Consider the following 22,717-nt stretch of genomic DNA (forward strand, 5'->3'; position numbering starts at 1 on the left):
TTTGCACCCAGTTTGGAATCAGTGAAGTCCAATGCTGACATAAAAGAGCCTTTCCAGAACCAGTCTGTGTTGATACTAGTGGTTATTATATTGTTGAGCTATGCCTTTCAGCCTTTACAAACAACGACAGTGACAAGCAGGGGGTGTCTGGTTTTTCAGTTTCCCACGAGATTATGTTCACGCCAGCTCACTAGGAAGGTTTGAACGCATTACTGTTTGGTAACATAGAAATATCTGGGAAAAGCAGGAGGCAAAGACAGAGATCTAGCATCTCATGATATACGTTTCTTTTATAAGACTTATTAATTGTGCGTGGGGTCATGGGATGTAACGGAGGGTGGGGGGCAAAGTGTGAGTAGGGTTTTGCGCTGCTTTGAGCTGCACAAAGCATGAGAAGCACTTTTTTCAATTAAAGTTTGATTGACTGATTGAAGAAGGGCCTCTTTCATATCAGATAGCCGTCTCAAGTTTATCACAGAGGGGTGATGCATCAGAAGGTGTGAAGCCACACTTTCATCCCACATTTGCTGCCACATGAGAAAAATCACAATCTTTCAGAAATGTGCTTGATTTGGTTTCCAGTTTCTTTTTTGATATGTAACACCAACGTGTTTGGTAGCATTTGAAAAATACTTGGGTGCATGGGACTTCAAAGCTCCCTTTGTGCTTAAGCCAGGCTTTGGAGCTGGTTTAACTCATGTTGCACCATCAACCACACAAGACATAATACAGCATTGATGAAGAGGGTGAAAAACATGGAGGCGCTGCAGGAAAGGAGCAGCTTAGAGCTTTGAAAAAATCATTTGATGAATATTTACTAGGTAGGTGGGTGATGGGGATGGGGATTTGATACCATAGTGTGTCCTCAATTCTCTTATTTTGTTTGCAGAGAGTTCTGTAAACAACATGATAATTAAAAATAACAAATAATAATTTCCATTTAAATCCAATATATAATAACTTGTCCATGAGGCATTGTAGAATCTAATACCTGCCTGGAAGAAGGACCTGCAAAAGTCACTGTTCAGTGCACCGGTCTCATGCAGAGGGTGATGAGATGGTCCATAATGACAAATTAAGCAGAAAAAATCTATAGATTGAGACTGCTGCAGCTTCAGCTTACACACTGATGTTCTATCTTAATTCCTTTAATTCATATCCAGATAACCTTGGATATCAGTATTGACTGTATTTCCTGTAATGAAGCTGCTTGACACTGACGTCCTTTATGATTTCCTGCTCCAGTCATGCACCCAAAATCTTGTCATCTATGGCAACTGAATCATGATGTAATTAATCTTTTATCTGCTGTTTATTTTAGTTGGATCCATCACAGTTTGCGCTGTTAATGTTCAAGGGCCCAAGAAAGCCATAAAATGCCATTTTTAATCTAACCTTCAACCGTTCTGCCTTTATATCTATATAAAGGTTTCAGAGAGACCAATTGATGAGTTTTGTTCTCATCCATCTCGTTCTGTTTGTTCATGTTGGGTGTGAAGCCCCTCCCACAAAGCACATGGCTGTTTTTGCATTGGGTAATATTTTTATGGGTAAAGCTTATCATTGTTTCTGTATACCTAGAAACGCAAGAGAGCCGAGGGAACCTGTATAAACAAATAGGAAAGATGCTTTGACGTAGCACTATTTCAGTGCGGATCATATAGTTAAGTAAAACATGCTGTGATTCGAGAAACAGATTTGGGACAAAATCAGCTTCATGTTTATTAAAGACCCACTCCATTGAAAATGTGTTTTGACATGTTCTTGTAGCCTTTTTCTCATGATGAAGGAAATATATCAAATGCTTTAAAAGTAAAACTGCTTTTCTGAGTATTCCTTATCTAAAAGGAAGGAAACGGAAAAATGTTCGGCGGACCAAAGTCTTCCTTCTCCTGCAGCTGAATAACTCCGATATTTCTTGCTGTTTTTTTGCTATTCTAATGTTAGCTTGTTAGGCGTTTGTTGCTAGTGGGAGAGAGTGTGAACATAGGGAGGCTGGAAAATTTGCGAGGCTAACCTAAAGCAAATTTCTAACGAGCTTCTGCAGCTCTGCGGAAAATATGATTTTAAGAATTTAGATTTAGCTAAAAACTACGAAATCATAAATAAAAGACCACTGGGAACGCTTTTACAATAGATAAAATGTAGTTGGTGTGGGACTGTCTTCAATGAAGCATTGTGAACAATGACACTTTCACAGTCACTATCCCTCGTATGAAACAGTGTTGCAAAGACATACTAACTTCCTGTTTTAAAATTTTTACTGTGTTTGTTGTGAATACGGTTCGTCAGGCTAAAACCAAAGATTTAGCCACAAAGCTAGGCATAAAATCATATATGCATTTATACTGTATAAACAGACTAAGGCGATTGTTGATTTAAAGAAAAACTGTAGTAAAATAGCATTTAAAGGTTAACTTTTCTTAGTGACACTGGAAAAAGATCAGCCTTACCAATGTTTTACCTCATTTAAACTAGTGTAAGTTTTTGGTTTAGTTGGTCTAATTTGCCTTATTTTAAATACATGAACTTAAACACACAAGTGGGGATATAGATGATTACTGATGGAAAAGTGAAGTGATTGTGCGGACAGGTGAGGGATTGGAGAGTCATTTACATTTTTGCATATTCCTCTGGTTTTCATCGTGTTTAGTCTGTGCTTCCCGTCTCCTTTTTGTCTACACACACCTTCCTCTGACATTCTGGCCACCCACCATTTTTTAATTGTCGCCTCTTACTTCTCTTTATCTCCTCCGTCCCTCCTCTCCCCCAATGTTACCTTCCTCTTTCCTCAACAGCAAACAGTGCGGCCCACCTTCTTTGCCAGGAAGTTCGAAGCCAGTGTCAACCAGGAGATTGTGAACCAGCTGGACGCCTATCTGTTCGGGCCCTTTCCCCAGGGATCTCCAGCACTGAACTCTTACTGGGAGAATGCGTACGATGAGCCGGATGGTGTGGCCAGCCTGTCTGACACAATGCTCACCTACTACCACTCCTTCTCACGGATGGGCCTGGCGCGGGCAGCAGCCTCCCTGCAGGGAAACCCCAACGATCACAGCTGCAGGTGAGTTCCCTGAAAGCGTGAATGCAAACAGAGCTTTTCCCCTGCACTGGTATCTGTCTGTTTACACACACACCTGCATGTCTTTGTTGTTATTTTTGCACGCCTGCACCTGCTCCTGCTGTTTTTTCCACAGTTAGCCCTGGGTTTGCTTTATTCTCTGAAACCAGCCGCGCCCACATTAGCAGAGAAGCCACAGCATGCTGCACATAAAAAGCCTTTTGTTTTCGCCTCATCTCCCGACATCACGTCATGGAAATAGGACAACAACAGATAGCTTCAATAAGCATTAGAGAACTAATGCTTTTCATTTCGTAACACAATATGACACTCTGTCAATTTATCCCTGAGATAATGAGCCTATATAGGTCATAACAGTGAAAGCTGCCCCCTAGGCCAGTCTATTATTAGAGGAAATGAAGGAATTCCAGTGCTTTCAACATATTGTATGTGGTTTAAATAAAAAGCAAAAGGACCGTGTAGCTTTCATATTTAATTGATAGATGGACCATTTGTTCTCCATGTCCATTACTAGAGCTGAAACGAGCAAGTTTTAAACACATAAAGGAAACTGATCAGGAACCATCTCCTTGCTTTTTTCCTTCAACATCACAGCACAAAGACATATCTACATTTATTTTCATTATGTCCTTGCTCCTAAGAGATGCATAAATGCATTTCTAAAACTTCTGTCGCAACTGCTCTTAGGGGAGGAAACTGCTGTTTGCAGGCAAAAAATGGGCAAACGTTTACAGGCAGATGATATATCAAGGCTCGGTGAGCCCGTAGAACGTACATTTTTTTCTACCGAGGACAACAGATTGTAGCAAACAGGCAACACACAAGGGTAAATAAAGGTTAGGAAGGTGAGACGCAGACATGTCTTACAGTTTTTTCATACAGTTTTTCATTCTAACCTCCTTCTTACTAGAAGAGTAAGACGTAAAGTATGTGTGAGCATCCTACGGGCGCTTTCAAATCCGTGCACTAAGACGCCAGTACTCGCTATTTACTAGAATGTTGTGAAAGGACACTATGTGACTGCATCACTCATACGTAAATGTGTGCAACTTAAATTAGCAATATGAATACTGCACGACATACTTACCACACGCACGACAATCGTATTTTAAACAACATGCCTTGAGGTTGGGGTTTTCTCTCAAGCAAACTGCACGTGCACTCGTCTTACGGCGCAGCCAATTGACTCTCCACCAGCAGAGACAACCCAAAAACTTGCCGCACTCGGTCAACCTCGCAGACAGGTACATGTGACTGAAGGCTTAGATAAGCTAATTCTACACAAAGTCTTAATGTTTTCTTTTCATCAGCAATTCCATTACGTAATTGGCATATGGCGGTGTTTTGCCCTGCGTGGAAGGCTGCGAGGTACGGCGGGCAAGGATGCCCTTGTGGATGCAACGCCGGGCCCTACTCGAGGATCTCCCTAGCTGCGGCTGTATCAGTTGGCACTTAGTGCTGGCCAGGGGAATCCGACTAATTAATACAAAGCATCGGGAGCTGACCATGGTACTGAGCAATGTGATTTTTGCCCAGTGCACTAAATGTCAAAGTGAAAAAATTCAATGAAGCACAGATTTACATGTTCATATTTCTTCAGATGATTTAACCTAGTTCATTTATGATACATGCATGAAAATTTCATGTAAAGACCACAACTTTTCTCACTTTTCTACGTATATACACATATGACCAGTTTTCATCCCTGCAATATTCGCAAATTATTTGCAGCTGCTATGTAACACGGCCTTCAGCAGCTCAGCAGCCTAAGCTCAAGGGAGCAGGTGCTTCTGTTGAGCTGCATGTTTATGACGTAGATCACTGAATGTGTTCTGGGAGATTGTTTAGCCATTCAAGACCACCTCAAGAATGGAAAAAGTTACAGATTTTCTTTCTTTGGAAGCGCTGCAGGCAGCTGTCACTAAACAGACTTTACTAACTGCTCGTGTTTCCATGCACATAAATGATACTTTTTCAAAAGACACAAAATTAAACAAGTTTATTGAATTTTATCATGAGGTAAAAGAAAAAAACAACAACAAAATAATAATGTTTCCTTAGTGTCTGTTTGGAGAATGTTGTAAACTGACGCTGATCTGACATCATTTTAGTTGCTCTTCTACCTAAGTTACATATTTACAAAAGAGCAGATATGTTGAAATTTGAGTGGGTACTATTGCCTTCTTCTGGTGTTTTCTTTCTTTTTCCCACTCGTCCTACTGGCGTATTTTCTAAACTTCCGATAGCTTTGGCAGGTAAAATTGTCTTTTTATCCTGAATGTGTCTGGAGTATAGAGGAGAGTACACAGTAAAGAAGACAAAGCTGTCAAAGCCCAGCAGGTTTACCTGCTCTGTTTATGATTATGTGAATGTTACCAGCCAGAAAAAAAGCACAGAGAGGATTGAATGTCCAGAAACTGTGCCGCTTACATGGTCCTTTGGGTCGTTTTTAACTGATTTGACTTGTTTGTAACTGTTTAAGATGCTCTAACAAGTCTGTTGAAGCAAAGTCTTGCATGTTCTGGTACACATCAGGATGCTTGTTTTAAAACAGTTGTTTGATTGACAGCTAAAACTGAAGCAGTAACTGCTTCAGACATTATCAGTGATGTGACACCAAAACAAACTCAAAGGCAGTGCTTGAAGGAAAAGGCAGCTTCTGTTGGACGCTGGCGTCAGAGCCACGGCCATCACGACCTCCCAGTCAAATGAAGTTCAGATTTTAGATTTGCTGTCCTGATAAAGACCTTCAATTTTAGAGTCAGACTGCTCATTGTCCTGTAAGTCTGTAAAGCTGAGAGGAAAAAGCAACATTTTTTGTCCTCCTGACTCTGAACCTTTTTTAATTTGCCTTTTAATACATTGAAACATTGCAGGTATTTTTGCGTTGGAAGGAAATGAATGAATCATTTTGAGTTGAGGAAGTCACAGGGGAGACTCAAATGAGAAGTGGGTTAGTCCAAATCCTGGCTGCACTGTGCTTTCTTTGAGCTTTAGTGTTGGATTGTTGTTTTTAGGATAACACAGTTTTTTAATTTCAGCAAGGTTGACTAAGCAAAGCAAAAACGAAACTAATTTAAATCTTGATTTCATAATGAATCTATACTACGTGTAGGGAGGGACTTCAAAAGATCTGGATGCAGCTGATTTAGTTTCATTTTTATTTTGTTTTATTCAAACCCAACGATTAAAATGGTACAGCTATTTCTGTGATGTCCATTAGAGTTTTGTGGGTTCACGTTTCATTCTTAGGTTTTAAAGTAGCCCACTTTGCATAAAAGTTTGTAAGAGTTGATGTGTTACAGTCTTAGAGCCATTTGCAGCTGATTCGCTGATCTTTTGAGGACCTGCAGAACCGTCTCAGGACTTCGCTTGGTAGGAATAAGACAGAATGCAAATTCATACTCTTAAGCCTTTTGGCGGTGGGTTGGATGAGGCAGCACTTGGTTAGGGTTGGGTATTTTCTAGGCCATAATGTAATCAACAGAAGTCTGCACAATGTCTGTGTGCGTTTGTACATGTCTATGTAATTTCCATGCGGCTGGAAATCAAATGTGTTACTAAGAGCTGGCTGGGTCGGCCTCAGACAGTGAAAGGACGCACAGTGATTTGGTGCTTTTAGCAGCTAGCTGTGACTCGGTTTGAAACGCTGGGGAGCAAAAGCCTGAATGCAGCTTCTATGAAGGTTGTGTTCCGGCCTTCTCATCGCCTCTCACGCCAGCAGTCATGCCTCTTTTAGGAAAGATGAGTCCTGGGGGATCGAAAGCTCGAGGACGAGCGCAAAAAGCAGGATGAAAGACTGAGAAGAGAGAAGTGGGAGGAAAAGCCAAATGGGAGATATATGAGAGGAGACACAAAAGAGAAACAGACACACTAAAGGGGAGCAGGAGAGTGAGGAGTGTGCAATGCAATCCTAGTGAGTGTAAATATTTGCTGTTCTGCTTGTCAGGGTAGCATTTACCAGGACGGGTTGACTCCTGGTTCTTTACTGGAATACTGATGAGGCTACAGGCACAGGGGAGCAGGCAGAAACACTGTGTGCTTGTGTTCAGCTCTGTGTGCCTGGAGAGGGGTCCGGGAAGCAGCAGAATGAGAAACTGGCCGAGAAGAAGTCAGGGCGCGTGTGGACAGCAGCTGTAGAGAGCTTCCCAGAGCTGCGTGCCACCGATCCGTTTTAGTTTTCCGGAAGTCGCATCAGTTCTCTGCCTTGAGGGCCAAACCTCTGCGACATATGGGGCGACGCTCAAATGAACAACAAAATAATCGGAGGAACAAGACCTTCATTGGCTTTCGTTTGACTGGATGACCCAGTTCAACTTTCTTCGGCAAACTTAAATGTTAAATGCGCTTTGGTGCACAAGTGCTCAAAATGGACTAATCTGAATCTGCTGCCAATGAAGCATGTGACTCTTCGGTAATTTCAGCCCACATTGGTCTGTCACATGCCTTTTTGTAAGCCTCTCTCTCATTTCAGAGCTCATATAAGCCCCATCACACTGAGACACAACCATTTCCATACAGAAGAGTGGCTGTTTACTGACTGATTCCCAAAGGTCCTTAAACCAAGCTTTCTCCAGTCATTTCTCTCTGATTTGCTGTTACAGTCGTGCATGAGTGTGTGTGAACAGTTAAAACCGCCAGGGTGCTTTGTGGGAATGCCTGCATTGCTGACACAAGTGTTTGACTAGATTTCTGTTAAAGGTCACTGAATTAATGCCCACCATGTAGCACAATTACAGAGAACACTGACTTTCTCTTAACCTTTGCTGCAAGCAAGCATTAGCATGCTCAGGGCCTCGTCCTTCCACATGAATCTTCATATTCTTCTCTTCTTACAGCATTAGCCTTGAAATGCTGAAGGTCAGCAGGCATCAGGTTGAGCGGCGGACTCTCACTCTCTCACTGTTCCGCCAGGTACTTCCCCATGGGCCACCCGGTGTCCGTCCATCTCTACTTCCACTCAGACCAGTTCCAGGGCTATCTGGTCAAGCACCACGCCAACAACCTGGCCACAAGAAAGTTGGAGACCATGGAGACCTGGGTAGCACCCAAGAAGAGTTTCAAGCTAACCACCCCCCCCACAAGCACATTCAGCCGGCTGCAGTTTGCAGAGGTGAGTCAGCGTCTCAGACGGTGTGTTGTTAAAATTAGCAGTGAAAATGCAGGAAAGGAGTCAGAGCGGAAAACACAGCTCCTCAGCATGTAATTAGGAGTGAGATACACAGCTCCGTGTTGGGGTGACCTTATGTCCATTGCTATCTCGCCCTTGCCCAGACTCATGGCGCCACATCCTCACACTGTTAAACTCGCGCCTATAATGGGGCTTGTAAAATGTAAATTGATTGAGTTCATCCCAGTTTACAGGGATGAGCGCTTCATGAGCTGCTTATTTGTTAGATCCTTAGAATGCCTACTTTTCACCTTCACACTGGAATGCCTGCCTTGATTGTGTTGTTATGTTAATCTGTATTTCTGTTTACAGATACCACACAGCCTGTTTAGGATACAGCCACTCTGCTTTGACGCCACAGTGGCATCCTTTAAAATTAACTGAGCGCATGTAAATTGGCCTTTTTCTTGTGTTCGTCCGTTCCCATCAAAATGTCAACGCGTTGTTTGTGGACCGCAACGGCGCTCATAGAATACACCGTCACGTCCACCTTCAGCCTGGTTCCACACCAATTGGAGCCGATGCTTTTACCTGTTTCCCCACTGGGTGGCTTCCCACATAATCAATCATCGCTACTCACTTTACAGTAAAACATGCATTGGCTATGCATTGGCTTTCTGGGTAGTTTTATTTTCCAAAGTAATAGATAAAAATGTATTTCCATTTAAAAAGGAATTTGTACTTAGCTATCTTTGATCTTTTAATGCTAGAGATGTCCCTGGCAAACTTACACTCACACACTCTTCAAACTACCTTATTTTTTTTTATTTTTTTTATTTATTTAGCACTAGAAATTTTAATTGTAATTGTGACATAAGACAAGATAATAAAACAGAAGCAAAAATGGAAAGAACGGTGTTGTGTGCAGGTAGGTGGAAAAGAGAGGCAAAAGACAATGAATTCAAGAAAAATACAAAGAAATAAAATGACAAAAAACAAACAGCTTACAAAATATAATATGTATTTAACTAACAGTCTAGTACCCTTAACTCTTTGATCGTTTGCACAAGTTCCATTATTCCAACTGATTCGGAAGTGGAGAAAAGCATTTTTGGACCAATATGCAAAACTTAATGGTAGTAAAGTGTTGCTGCTTTACATAAAGTACAAAATTACGCATATTAGTGCAAAACTGCTTTTTCTGTGTCAGAACCTTATGTTCCATCACCACTGTAAAATGTTGTATATAATCAAAAAGCTGCTTTTCTACACATCAGAATCTGTTAGTATTACGTAAATTGCATAAACGGCTAAAGATTTCCAGTAATTCAAAGAACATCAACACTGGAGCTGAAATGGTTCAAGTAGGTGGAGTTGATGCTGGACAGCAAATCAAAGTATTTTAAGAGAAAGTAGTTTTCATATTAAGCTGTACAAATTGATGTAAAATAGTACAACTTGGGACCCGGTGAGCTTTAAAACAGGCTCACTGTATTCCCACAAAATCACACACATTACTGCAAAGGAATGTATGATGACATATAGCGTAATGGCAACAACCCCAAAGCTAAAACGCTAAAAGGCACAAGCCACTGCGTCCCATGACCAAAGGAATCCTCTATCCTCCATGTACAGGACACACACCTTGAGCTGGCTTCACTCTTCACCCACTTCAACAACTCGACCAAGTCTACAGCGATTGTTTAGTTTCTAGTCAAATTGACGTTTAACAGTTTTTATAAGACACAGTGGGGGTTTTTAGGCACTTATAATAGAATATTATTGGCAGATTCCTTTTTGGTTATAAGGAACACCTCCTGATATATTAGATTTATATTTTTAAAATGGTGATCTATTTTATTCACATGTTACCTGTGAAGTGTTTTCTATCAAATGAATCATGTTCATTTATATTCTTTGATTGAAAGAGAGTTTCGGACATAAGGCTTTGGTGCTGCCCCGCTCAGCAGGGAGCCCATGAGCCATGAGTGACAGAGGAGTGGTGTGAGCTGTGGCTTTTATCTGAATTCTTAGCCTAAGAAAGCCTTCTCTGTCTGCTACAGTGCGGTGGCTGTCAGTCAGCCTGTCCATCATTCAAAAGGGCGGCTGAAGGAGCTTAAATAAGACGGCACGGTGTAGCTGCAGAAGCTTTGTGCATTTTGTCAACTTGGCAGATATAACCCATATTACTGGAGCTAGAGTTTGTTAGATAAACCATATGGCAGGCTTAACAATGTGTTCCTTGTCCTCCTTTAGATAAAAAAAAAGACAGATATGTCTCTTTTTCTCCCTCTCCCAGCTGCCTTTAGACAGTTTAATTTAGTACAGAACCACTTCAAACCCACACAGTTCAAATTAGCTCCCCTCAAGTCAAACATGACAGTGAGGAGAATTTAACTCTCAGCTGAGAAAATCTTTCAACATAGTAAGCTACACAGACTTTACCTGCTTCAGAATTCAAATTTCAGTTTTCTGTTGAGGGTTAGGGTTTTTGCGTCTGTAGGGGTTTAAACATGTTAACATGATTGACAAATGGAGAAGGGTTGCACAGTGGAGCAGTGGTTAGCGCTCTTGCCTCACAGCAAGAAGGCCCCTGGTTCAAGTCTCGGCTGGGGGACCTGAACCAAAACATCAATGGGGGACCTTTCTGTGTGGAGTTTGCATGTTCTCCCCGTGTATGCGTGGGTTCTCTCCGGGGACTCCGGCGTCCTCCCACTGTCCAAAAACATGCTTCATGGGTTAATTGGTCACTCCAAACTGTCCGTGAGTGTGAGTATGCATGGGTGTGTGATTATGTGTGACCCCGCGACAGACTGGCGACCTGTCCAGGGTGTCCCCTGCCTTCGCCCATAAGTGGCCAGGATAGGCTCCGGCAGCCCCATGACCAAGGGACAAACGGTAGAAGATGAAACCAAATTCTTTTTTTTATCTCACATACACTATACTGTGTTGTATCCTTGAAGTGTGCTTCAATCAAGGTCTCACACTTCAAAGCTGTAACCCTTGTGCTATCCTAGGCACTTTAACATTGGGAGTTGGGTCATCTAGACCCACAAGACGGTGCGCTGAACCTTTTTTCTTCAATGATTTGTGATCTTCACTGGTGTCCATGGATTACATGAAATCTTTCCACCTTTATCCACCTTTGTCATGGTAGGGAGAACACGTCAATGTAAGGGTGGGGTCATCTAAGATAGCACAAAGGTTTAAGATAATAAAGCCTCTTTGGAACACTATCTGTAAACTAATGTTCTTTTAAAAGGAGTATCAATTAAATCATGAAGTCTGAATCCAAAGGCTGTGCCACACAGCCACTACGTACATTATGCATAGATGAAAATTGTTCATACGTGAATATATTCGTGGAGAAAGTAAGAAAAGTTGTGGGTCTTTACGTGAACATTTTCACAGATGTATCAGGAATGAACCACGTTAAAACCACAGAAGTATGAATAAACCACGCAAAGAACACCTAAGTCAACGTGAAATGTGAACCTTGTGTGATTATTGTGCTGTTTATATGCAATTCATTAGGGAGTCCTACTCGATTATGTAATTTTTACGGGACATGTGCGCCGGATACGCGGTTTAAAAGTTAAACATCGTGGTACATGCGTGACAAGAAATAAATACGTGGAACAGTCATCTCACAAAAATCACACACAGTTGTGTAAGATTTATGTAATAATTGCGTTTAAATTGAGTAATTCTTGACCAACAACATTTTTTTTTAACAACTCAAAACGGAATTCTTGTAAAGATCTGTCGGCCGAAACTCTCAACCGACATCTGTGCACATCGACAAATGCATCACGTATGTGGTGTGACACGCCTTCAGTGGGTGAAATGAGGCCAGGACTTTCTTTGATTGTTTGACCTGTTGGAAAAGTCAATGTTGCGTTGTTGGACTGATTCTGGTTGGTTGGCAGATCGTGTTTTGTTTTCCTTTTGGCATCTTCACTTTGTCAGAGAGCTTCTGTTGAAAGGATTTACATGAAATCATAATTTAAAATTTAACTTTTGTGTTTTTTGTGATCGTAGCTGTTAGACAAACTGAATTCTTTCAGTAACAGATACAGAAAACACAATGAAGAAAACTTTTTTCTGTGAGATCCATGTAACCTGATTTAAACATGCATTTGGAGCCTGAAGATTTTTCATGACTTTAAGGGCAGCTGAAGGGTAGGGGGGGATGCTATAATATTTCCCGCAAGTACATTTGTTTAGAATCTAGAAAAAAAACATTAGATTCCAGTTTAATGTGGCTTTTAAACACTTCTTGGTTCATATTCCCTTCTATTAATATCCCCCTTTGTTAGAGAATATACAGACACACAGGAGACTGCACCTACAGGAAGATTTTATTTTTATCAGCTCAGAGTGCTGCCATGCTGTATCTAGAATGACTGATCGATGGAAAGAGCTTGGGGAGTTGTCATCTCGTTGTATTCACAGTTAGTCAAATAATATCTGTCACTTTGTGTTACATTTGCACAAACACGTGGCATTCCCACTGCAGTCGTGAAACCACAAAGATCATTTAGTAGAAAATGATCCTTCATAAACTATACTGCAACAGCTAAGGATGTTGTTATTCTCTGGATCCCTTGTGGATTGCTTCTCTGGGAGCAGACAGGTGTTAAAAAAATGTAGATTTCTTTGGGACTAGGCCTGCACAATATATCGCAAATTCATAGTTATCACGAGATCAAGATGTGCCAAATGCATATCACAAAAGACGCCAAAAATTGCAATAAATGTTTACCTTAAATTTGCTAAAAAAAGACACAAAAGACGCCAAAAATTGCAATTAATGTTTACCTTAAATTTGCTAAAAAAATCTCATGGTAGTTTGAAGTATTTTACAAATCAAATAAATCAATTTATGCATTTCAACAATCAGACGGACCCCTTGACATTGTTGACCAATCGGATGAAGCCCTTTTATGTTAGATGTTCGCTTCCTATGTAGATTATGGTCATTTGGAGTATAATTTTTAATCTGTTTCAGTAAAATGGAAATGATGTTTTTGGTTGTTTTGCTATTTGTTCATATACCGCAAGGTATATCGTAATCGCAGTATTGATCAATAATATCACGTATCACAAGTTTTCCTCATATCGTGCAGCCCTATTTGGGACCAAAAAGACTTTTTACTATTGCAACTTTGATTTCTGTCAGACAGTTTTTATTGTTCAATTCAGTTCCTTTATAGAGCGTCAGTTTACAGCTAAAGTTGTCTTAACCATTTTTTGTTATACTGATGTCACCATGGGTTCATATGGGTTAAGGCCAAAAATCTCAAACACAGCATTAATTATTACAACAATAATACAATTGGCTGCACTGTGGCACAGTGGTTAACGGTCTTGACCAACACAGCAAGAAGGTCCCCAGTTCAAGTCCCAGCTGGGGGACATGAAACAGCACCTTTCTGTGTGTAGTTTGCATGTTCTCCCTGTGCATGCGTGGGTTTTCTCCGGGGACTCTGGCTTCCTCCCATTGTCCAAAAACACGTTTCATAGGTTAATTGGTTGCTGTAAATTGTACCTAGGTTTAAATTATGATTTTTCATGGGTGTGTGACTTATGGCCCTGCAACAGACTGGCGACCTGTCCAGGATGTCCCCTGCCTTCGTCGACAAGTGGCCAGGATAGACTCTGGCAGCCCCGTGACCCCGAAAGGGACAAAACGGTTTACAAGATAAATGATACAACTGGGTAACAATTATTGTTTAGATTGTTTAAATGTGTAAAAATGTCTAATAAAAGTGACCATCAGTTTGCATCTACCGGTAATTGTTTTTGGTGTAATCCCTGAAGTGGACAAGTTTCAATTGACTATGAAATTGGGCAATTTAGATTTGCAATAGTAAATAGGTCTAATGGACCACGACAATTTTAAAAAAAAATGTTTTTGTGCTTGGAGGAGGTGGTTTTTATATCAAAATTGACATATTTGGCAAAACTGCAATGGAAGCACATTTTCGAGACTCTCTGGGCTACTGTTGAGCGAAGGAGGGATACACCCTGAACCGGTCGCCAGCCTTTTCGCGTGGCCCATTGGACTGTCGAGTGGCCCCTGAGCGGCTGGCTGGACAGCAGACAGAAAGGCACTGTGGGATGGGTAGGCGGCCAGCTCAGGCCTCCTAAATCTTATATTTTTTTTATTTTCATCAAGACAATAATACAAAGATCCTCTAGTTTGATCCTTGTTTTTATTTTTCCCCTCTTGAACTAATATAGGTCACAGAGACACAGAAGAAGCGAATGAAAGCGGCTTAATTGCAGTGAGAGTGGAGTTCACAGTACCCCAAAAAATTCTGAATGATCTCATGAACCCAGACATTGAGACGTGATTACCGATGTTTCTGTAGAGCTTTTGAAATAAATAAATACGATCTCTAAACATCCTTTATACCTTTGGTGCATTGTAATGAGATAAACACAGACACAGAAATTTGAAAGTACATGCTGTGAATCAAAGTATTTCTCACATTCATTTTTTTAATGAATAATCCCGTGAATTGGTTTGTGTTTAGTCACATGATTATGATTTAATGGAAACAGTGTAATTGCGAAATTGTGTCTTTTCGACATTTCTAGAACTTCGATCAAGTTTTGCACATATGTTGAATGGAAATGTAGCTAGCGGAGAGGGAAACTAGATGGAAGATTAGGGGGAAACCTCCTGCAGAACCAGACTAAGGCTCCACAGAAAAGAGACGGGCCAACAATAAAAATACTGAAACTGTTTTTATTGAGACCAACACACAGGTCAGTAACTTCAGCAACAAGATAAGCAGTTGGACAAACACAAAATCCCAAGAGTTAAAGGCAGAAATAAGCTAACCGTCACAGCAATAAGACATAAAGACGTAAAAATCCCTGAAACAACCGTCATGAGACAGACAAAAGTTGTTGAAAACAGACAGACAAGCAGATGGACACGCCCCTTTGGCCTCCATAGTTATTATTTTTGTCCCACAGAAACAAAGAGAAAGTGTCAGCAGCTACCTTCATTCTCTGTCTCTAAAACCCTCAAATCAAGTCAGAAATCTAGGGGTAATCATGGACTCTGACCTGAACTTTAACAGCCATATCAAGTCAGTAACATCAGCGGCATTTTACCATCTGAAAAACATTGCCAAAATCAAAAACATAGTGTCAAAGCCAGACCTGGAGATAGTTATTCATGCATTTGTCTCCAGTAGGTTAGACTACTGTAACGGCCTGCTCACCGGCCTCTCCAAACGAGCTGTAAAACAGCTTCAGTACATCCAGAATGCTGCTGCTCGAGTCCTGACCAGAACCAGGAAGTGTGATCACATTAGTCCTGTGCTCAGGTCTCTGCACTGGCTCCCTGTACCTGAAAGAATAGACTTCAAAGCAGCTCTGCTAGTGTACAAGTCTCTCCATGGCCGAGCACCAAAGTACATCTCTGACATGTTAGTGCCATATGAACCATCTCGTACTCTGAGGACCTCAGGGGCCGGCCTCCTGTTGATTCCCAGAGTCAGAACTAAACAAGGGGAATCAGCGTTTCAATATTCTGCAGCTAAAATCTGGAACAGCCTCCCTGAAGTCATAAGACAGGCCTCTTCTGTGTTCATGTTCAAATCTAGACTTAAAACATTTCTGTTTAGCCGTGTATATGACTGAAAGGTCCTATCTGCACTTTTCTTTCCTTTCCTTCCTTTATTTTTAAATCAATTTTCAAATTTTTTTTTTTTTTTAAAGTAAATTTTACGTTGATTATTTCTATGATGTATTGTGATTTTAATGCATTTTTCTGTTTTGTGAAGCACCTTGAATTACTTTGTGTATGAATTGTGCTATACAAATAAACTTGCCTTGCCTTGCCTCCATAGAACAGCAAAAATGCCTGCAAAGTAAGCGAGGGAACACCAAAAACAAGCATTGTGATACTGAAAAAAAAAGTTGTCCAAGTCAGAATGAGTCAACATTTTAAGCAAACAAGCAAAAAAGACTCAACATCGTTTTTCACCAACTTCCACCAATTTGCTTGAGGGTTTAGTCTAGGAGGGGTACAGGGAGGGCCGAGCTTACCCAAAAGACTGTTTATCCCACCTAATCACTTTTGTAAGACTTGTATCTGATAAAAGCAGACTCAGAAGAGAAGGTGTAAAAGGCTACAACCAATCACAAACAAATTAAAACAATTAAAATATGTTGGTGTTTGATTGGTTATAAAGAAAGGTGTGGTCCGTCATGAGGCAGCTTACCAACTTCCGTGTGTTATGGATCGGATAGGTTGACTCCGTAAAAGCGTGAAAACATTTGCTTCCTAATCCACAGCATTGATTTTTTGGCGCTTGCCTGCCAGCAGCTTTATCTGTATTGACTAATGTAGCTTTAAAATCTCCATCAGCTGTTGTCTCACAGCTCGCTCCTTCTTGGTTACCCAAAATCTGCTTCGACGTGTGGCTCAAACACAAAGAAAGGTGATGAGGTGAAAGAGAGGTCATTTTGTTCTGAACCCCTGTTGCTGCTGCATGTTACATTCACAAAGAGTCGGAAACTGGTGTGGCTGATCATTCACATTCTCCCGGTGTGATTGATGCTTCACAAGCATCAGCATCAAGGCAAACTCTGGCTTTCCTGCATCACCACAGACAAAAAAAAATGGTTCATACTGGTCGATCTTTAGTACGTCTATGTTTGTGGATAAAGAAGAACAAAACACACTTGCGATATTGTGATGAGCACATAAACATAACAGACCACGTCTACGACATGGACACTCGTGGTTTTTCAACTTTTAATTGCTGGTCGTTAAATCCCAGCCTGTTTGGAGTTTTTTGCTTATGTAGTTGTTAAAAAAAAATAAAACATAAAAAACAAAAAATTAGAATGAAGATCTCCCATCTTTTTTAATGCAATATGCTTCCACAGAAGTGGACAAAACTTAAAAAAAAATAATGCAGCTCCAATACATAGGAGGTTGCTGTTGTCTGAAACAAAGTTTTTTTTTTTTTTAAACTTGTCCTGTCCAACAGCTGAGCAAAAAGATGGGAGCTGAAGGTCTCTTGTGTTGGACGTATTTTACTGTTACAGCAGGGGGTTATGAATCTTCTGAATTACCAGAGGGATGTCTGAATCAACCCCTTTTGTAATCTAGGCCATACTTTATTTCTCTGAAACCAAGTTTGATGAGGAAGAAAAGAAAGGTCCCGACTCCTGACAGTCCTCTGTCACTACAAGATGTTTGGCCACACAATTTTTTGTGACTCATTCTATCGTTTGTTCCAAACCAGAATATGGGTGAGCTTTCGCACTTGATGAGTAAACAAAAAATATAATATGGGACAAAGCAAGCAATGCTCTAATATGACCTGTTGTGAAAGCAAAGCAGTGATTACATGTGGGCATTATGATTCCAAGATCCTGGCCTAAATACAGAGCAGTTCAATGGTCCAGAATGGCTCATTTATGTAAGCAATGTCTATTTTTACCATGCAGAGCAATTTGAGTTCTCCGAGGATGTGATCCTGAGTCAGTTCCAGTCAGCCATTGATCTTCCAGCAGGGTGAGGCTGTGTTAATCAGCCCCCATTGTGAGGATGAGCGCTTCCAAAAGCAACCATCCGTCTCACATTTCTGCCAGACATCTTCTACTATCGGCGCATGTGTGTGCCTGCTGCCTCCTCTTCTATCACTCCGCCCTCCTCTACAGTCTCGACTGGTTCATAGATCTTGTCCTGCACATCACACCCTACCTTGCAGTCATTTGCCCTCCTTGATGTCAGTGTATTGTTCTTCATCTCATCTTATTTTTGTCAGGTCATTCGTTAAATCGCAATAACATGCAAACTGCTGCAACTACGTAAAAAATTGAAAGTCAGTCATTAAGCATCAATTCCAAAGGCATCAGGCATCTCCTAATTCAGCAAATATATAATTAACTGTGTCTCAGGTCTTTACCATTTTGATTCTCGCCTATTCTCACCACTTTTCCCTTTAATAGAGGTGCTAAAAGCCTGTTTTTAGAGCACTCTCCTGCCTTGACTCTCCATTTTTCAACTGTCAAAACAGCCGTGATGGGGCGTCTGTGTCCTCATCTGTACCCACTGACTTTACCGGGGTGAGGTTGTAGGTGTCTCCAGTCTGGTGACTGTTTCTGACAAGTGTGTCTCACGCTGGATTCCACTGTTCATATTTTCCATCGTCACTATAAACTACAGTTATATTTTGGGCTTTGCAGCAGCTGGATGGAGTGTTGGGGTCACAGTTGAATTCTGCATTTATCATGCCTGTGCTGTGGGTTGGACAGGAGTTTGGTAGTGTCTAATAAAAATGTATGTTCAGGGACGTTTCCTGTTATAATATAGGGTAGACGTGGGTTATCTCATGCCTGAGCTTAAGCACTGAGCTCCATTTTATTGACTGCTGCGGTTTATATTGAGACGCAGGGGTGAATTTACAATGCGTGTCTAAAAAATGTGCAAGTTGGTCTGTCAGCGCCTCTTGTCTGGTTGCTCACTCTCCTCATTTTTGTTCTCCATCAGGTTGGCACAGAGTGGGACGCTAAAGAACGGATGTTCAGAAATATCGGTGGCCTCATGGGTCCCATGGATGAGACGGTGGGCATGCAGAAGTGGAATAAAGGGCCCAACGTCACAGTGACTGTTGTGTGGATCGATCCAACCAACGTCATTGCAGCCACATATGACATACTAATCGACTCAACTGCAGAGTTCACCCACTACCGCCCCCCACTCAACCAGCCCCTGCGGCCCGGCGTGTGGACGCTTCGCATCCTGCACCGCTGGAGCCCCGTGGCTGAAATCCAGTTCCTGATTGCCCCTCTGGCCTACAGCAAGCACCAGCCCATACGTCGAGGTAAGAAATGAGGCTTACCTAAAATCCCTCCAACTGGTCGTTTCAGCCTTTACAATAGCAGACAACAAAGATTTCCTCTGCTGCAGATGATCACCCACAGTAATAACGCTTTGGATTCAGCAAACATTTCCCTAAAACTGCAGTTTACGGGAATACCTAAGTGACTGGGTTTCCATTTCCTGAGATAGCATTGGTGAAAAATGATCTCATTTGCAGCATCTTTTTCTGACATGACATTCAGTAAAGCTTATCTTTTTTTTTCCTTTCTTAGTGTTGCTTGATACATTTATTTATATATATCATCATGTTTCCGTTTTAGTTTTTGCTGACTTTGGCTCTTTTGACACAGGATAGTCTGGCAGACCCTTTTTAAAAAACTCAAAAATACCCCAAAAATGCAGTTGCTTCTCACTTGAAAACACATTTTTATTCTGTCGAAACAGTCCTGCTAGTTCTTTGAAGATAAAGTACTAATGGTAGGCCTCACTTTTTTCACATTTACTGGTTAAGCCTTGGTCATTCAGGGGTTGACCCATACACGTGCTGCAGGTTTTTGGGTTGTTTGGACCCATAGAGAAGCAGCTGCATTTTAGGGGTAGCGCAGACGTGTCTTACAGTTCCCTTGATGCTCTACGGACACCTCAAAAGACGCTATGAAAAAGGAATGTAGGATAGTCATGCGTGTCGTAAGGGTATTGTAAGGTATTTGTAGGGCAATGTAAGTTGCACGCATCTATGATGTATGGCTAATTATGTCGTACAATGCCCTCTTGCCACACTATAATCGTTAGTAAGGTCCAAGAACTAGACTTACTCACCGTGTGCAAATGCACACACAGGGAGTGCAGGCGACATGTAGGTCCCCACAGAACATCCTAAATTACGATCTGATTGTCTGAATTCCAGGCTCCATACAGGGAGTGCACACTTACAATGTAAACAACACTTATAGCCTCCTTGGGCAGTCCACAGAATTTGGAGGAGGGGTTTAAAGACTGAAAAATCTGTGTGACACCCTTACGTCTCACATACTTCATTTTTGTGCATTGTATAAGTATTTGCTACGACCTGTCTCCAGGAATCTGCATGAACATATTCATTCTACAGAGTCCAATCATGCTATTTCATTCAGGCCACTTATGTGCCCCATTCAGGTATGCCCTTTTCTCGCCCTCAGACAGCCCATTTCTAGCTGCAAGGTCAGTTTATGACTAGACATTATATAGCTTTTTAGATCCAGATCAAGGTATTGGCATTTGCTAGACCTATTTGTAAAGCATGTCATGTGCATGTATTTTGCGTGGCTTCTGTTGTTCTCTCTTTCTGCATAGAAGTCTGTTATATACAGCAAAAACACAATAAACTAAACTGGTCTGGGGGCTGTACCTCCACCTCACACTGCGCTTTCCCCAAACATGCAGCTCTGATATTCAGTGCTGTGTTTCCTTGTGAACAGCATCATATTGTGTTGAGTATCGATTGCTTATATAGTATGTGTTAAGACCAATGCTCACACATACACACAGCCTCGCATTTGCAGTGATGACTTTTCTAATCAAGCCTCTGGGCCTCTGAAGGCCCTGGATATTTGTCATCAAGTCACCCTTAATAACCCTGCAAGCAGCTCATACATACTAAGCAGAGCGTTGAACAACAGTGAACTTGACCCTCCATAAACAATAACACAATTAAATCAGTCAGCCAGCATGGATAAGCAGCGACACTTTGCTGCAGCTATCCACAAGCAGACTTTTTTTCTCTGAAAGCTGCAGAAGAGGAGAAGCAGCCACGTCAGAAAATGACCTTTCCTCTTCTCAATAAAGTCTCCGAGTCATTTTTGGGACGAAAAACCAAAATGAAAAATTATTTTCACTTTTGGCTTTAAAGTCTCAGTACAATCATCTTTTGATCTATGTCAAAAGTGTTCCCAGTGGTCTTTTAATTATAATTATGACGTTATCTATGACATAGTGTTCATCTGTATTATCAGATAGTTCATCAGAAAATCACCTCTGAGTTGTGGCCAGGACTGTTGGCAAGGAGTAAGCCGGCCTTCATTTCCCATCATTGCTTTGTTTACAATCTCTTTCTCTAGCTTACAGTTTCTCACACCCCCAACCTAACATTAGTGTTGCAACAAAAATGGCGAGCGATGTTGGAGCTATCCAGCCGTAAAAGTTTTGATCCAGATGCCAGCTCAGACAAGGAAAACGCAGACGTACACGGATCTATTTGTCTGCAAGTAAATGCATCGGAATGAAGCGGAGCAGGGAGCTTGTTATCTGCTTATTTTTTGTAAAAAGTACAAGCTTTGTCAAATAACATTTTTTGCAGCAGCACCGATTTGAATACATTTAAAAAAAAAAAATTTTTATTAAAAAATACCACTAGAACATGTAAAAAAAAAATCAAAAACACGATTTTTACTGACCACTCGAGTCTTTTTCTAAATTATTGTGACATTTTGTCTGAAAAACAGCTTATTTTTGACATAGAAAATAGGCCTACACTGGGTGGGCCACAAGCTCCCTGCTGTGGGGAGGGGAAGGGGGGCGGGGTTGCTCCATGCCAACAATCCAGCGCACTGGTCAGAGACAAATTTCTAATGAAGTACTGCAGCTCTGCAGAAACTACATTGCAAAAACGGAATCTTAAGAAAGTATAAAGACCCTTGTTTAAAGTCTCACTCCAACTACATTTTTTTATTGTAAACTCACTCCCTGAGGTCTTTTAATTTACTTTTAATTATCCCACAGTGGGGAAATTCCTCTCCGCACTTTGGCCCATCCCATGGGGGGAGCAGTGAGCTGCAGACTAGCAGTGCTCAGCGGGGCGACGGTTGGCTGGGGGGGGCGGGGATCGATCCGCCAACCCTTCGGTTGTTAGACGACCCGCCTGAGCTAAACTGCCGCCCTGTAACCCTTGTGCTATCCTAGGCACTTTAACAATGGGAGTTGGGTCATCTAGACCAGTGTTTTTCAACCAGTGCGCCGCGGCACACTAGTGTGCCGTGGGAGATGGTCAAGTGTGCCGTGGGAAATTGCCCTCATTCACTGATCTAAAAACATTTCCCATCTCCAGGATTTCCGCTCTGTGTTCATCCAAACAGGCCCTGATAAAACACTGAGGAGTTAGGAATATAAAAGATCGTAAAATACTTTTTCTTTGCATTTATTTTATTTTATTAAAGACATTTTGATAAGAATGACTGTACCGCGATTCAGCTGCAGCTTCGGCTGTATTTTGGAAAAGTCCCGTTCCTTTAACCGTCTCCACCAATCATTCTTGGGGGGCTTAATCACATGTCATCAGTCTGACCAATCAGAAGTGGTTAAAGTCTTCACTTCCTTGTTCCGATTTAGCTCGTAAAGTTGCTCAGTTCTAACAAAAATACCAGCTAAAGCTCGTCTTTAGCTGTGTAGTTTTTCACAGAATCTGGTATCAGACCGTGGAACAAGTGAACAAAACAATGAAGCTCCGAAAAGCGATCTTCGGCCGTTTATCTCCCATTGGGTCGTGAGAGTGACAGCTCACAAGGAGATCTGTTGTTAAACGTCTTGAAACCAACGAACACACATCAAACTGTTTTTAAATCTTCTAACTTAACTTTTATTGCATCTTTTAGAAAAAAACAGCTGCAGTTTCCAGCTTTTTCTGACACAA

At 41.4% G+C, this 22,717-nt stretch overlaps 1 protein-coding gene across 1 annotated transcript in view; it reads left to right on the top strand.

Annotated features, from left to right (window-relative positions):
- Nucleotides 1-22,717, top strand: part of LOC100049390 (xylosyltransferase 1) — a 116,297-nt gene that overhangs the window by 89,838 nt on the left and 3,742 nt on the right. Inside the window, exons 8-10 of the mRNA XM_004066196.4 lie at nt 2,799-3,064; nt 7,997-8,195; nt 18,721-19,054. Of these exons, the coding sequence (XP_004066244.1) occupies nt 2,799-3,064; nt 7,997-8,195; nt 18,721-19,054 (799 nt within the window). The remainder of the gene's footprint in view (nt 1-2,798; nt 3,065-7,996; nt 8,196-18,720; nt 19,055-22,717) is intronic.

This window comes from Oryzias latipes, chromosome 1 (assembly GCF_002234675.1).
Source record: "Oryzias latipes chromosome 1, ASM223467v1".
Taxonomy (NCBI): Eukaryota; Metazoa; Chordata; class Actinopteri; order Beloniformes; family Adrianichthyidae; genus Oryzias; species Oryzias latipes.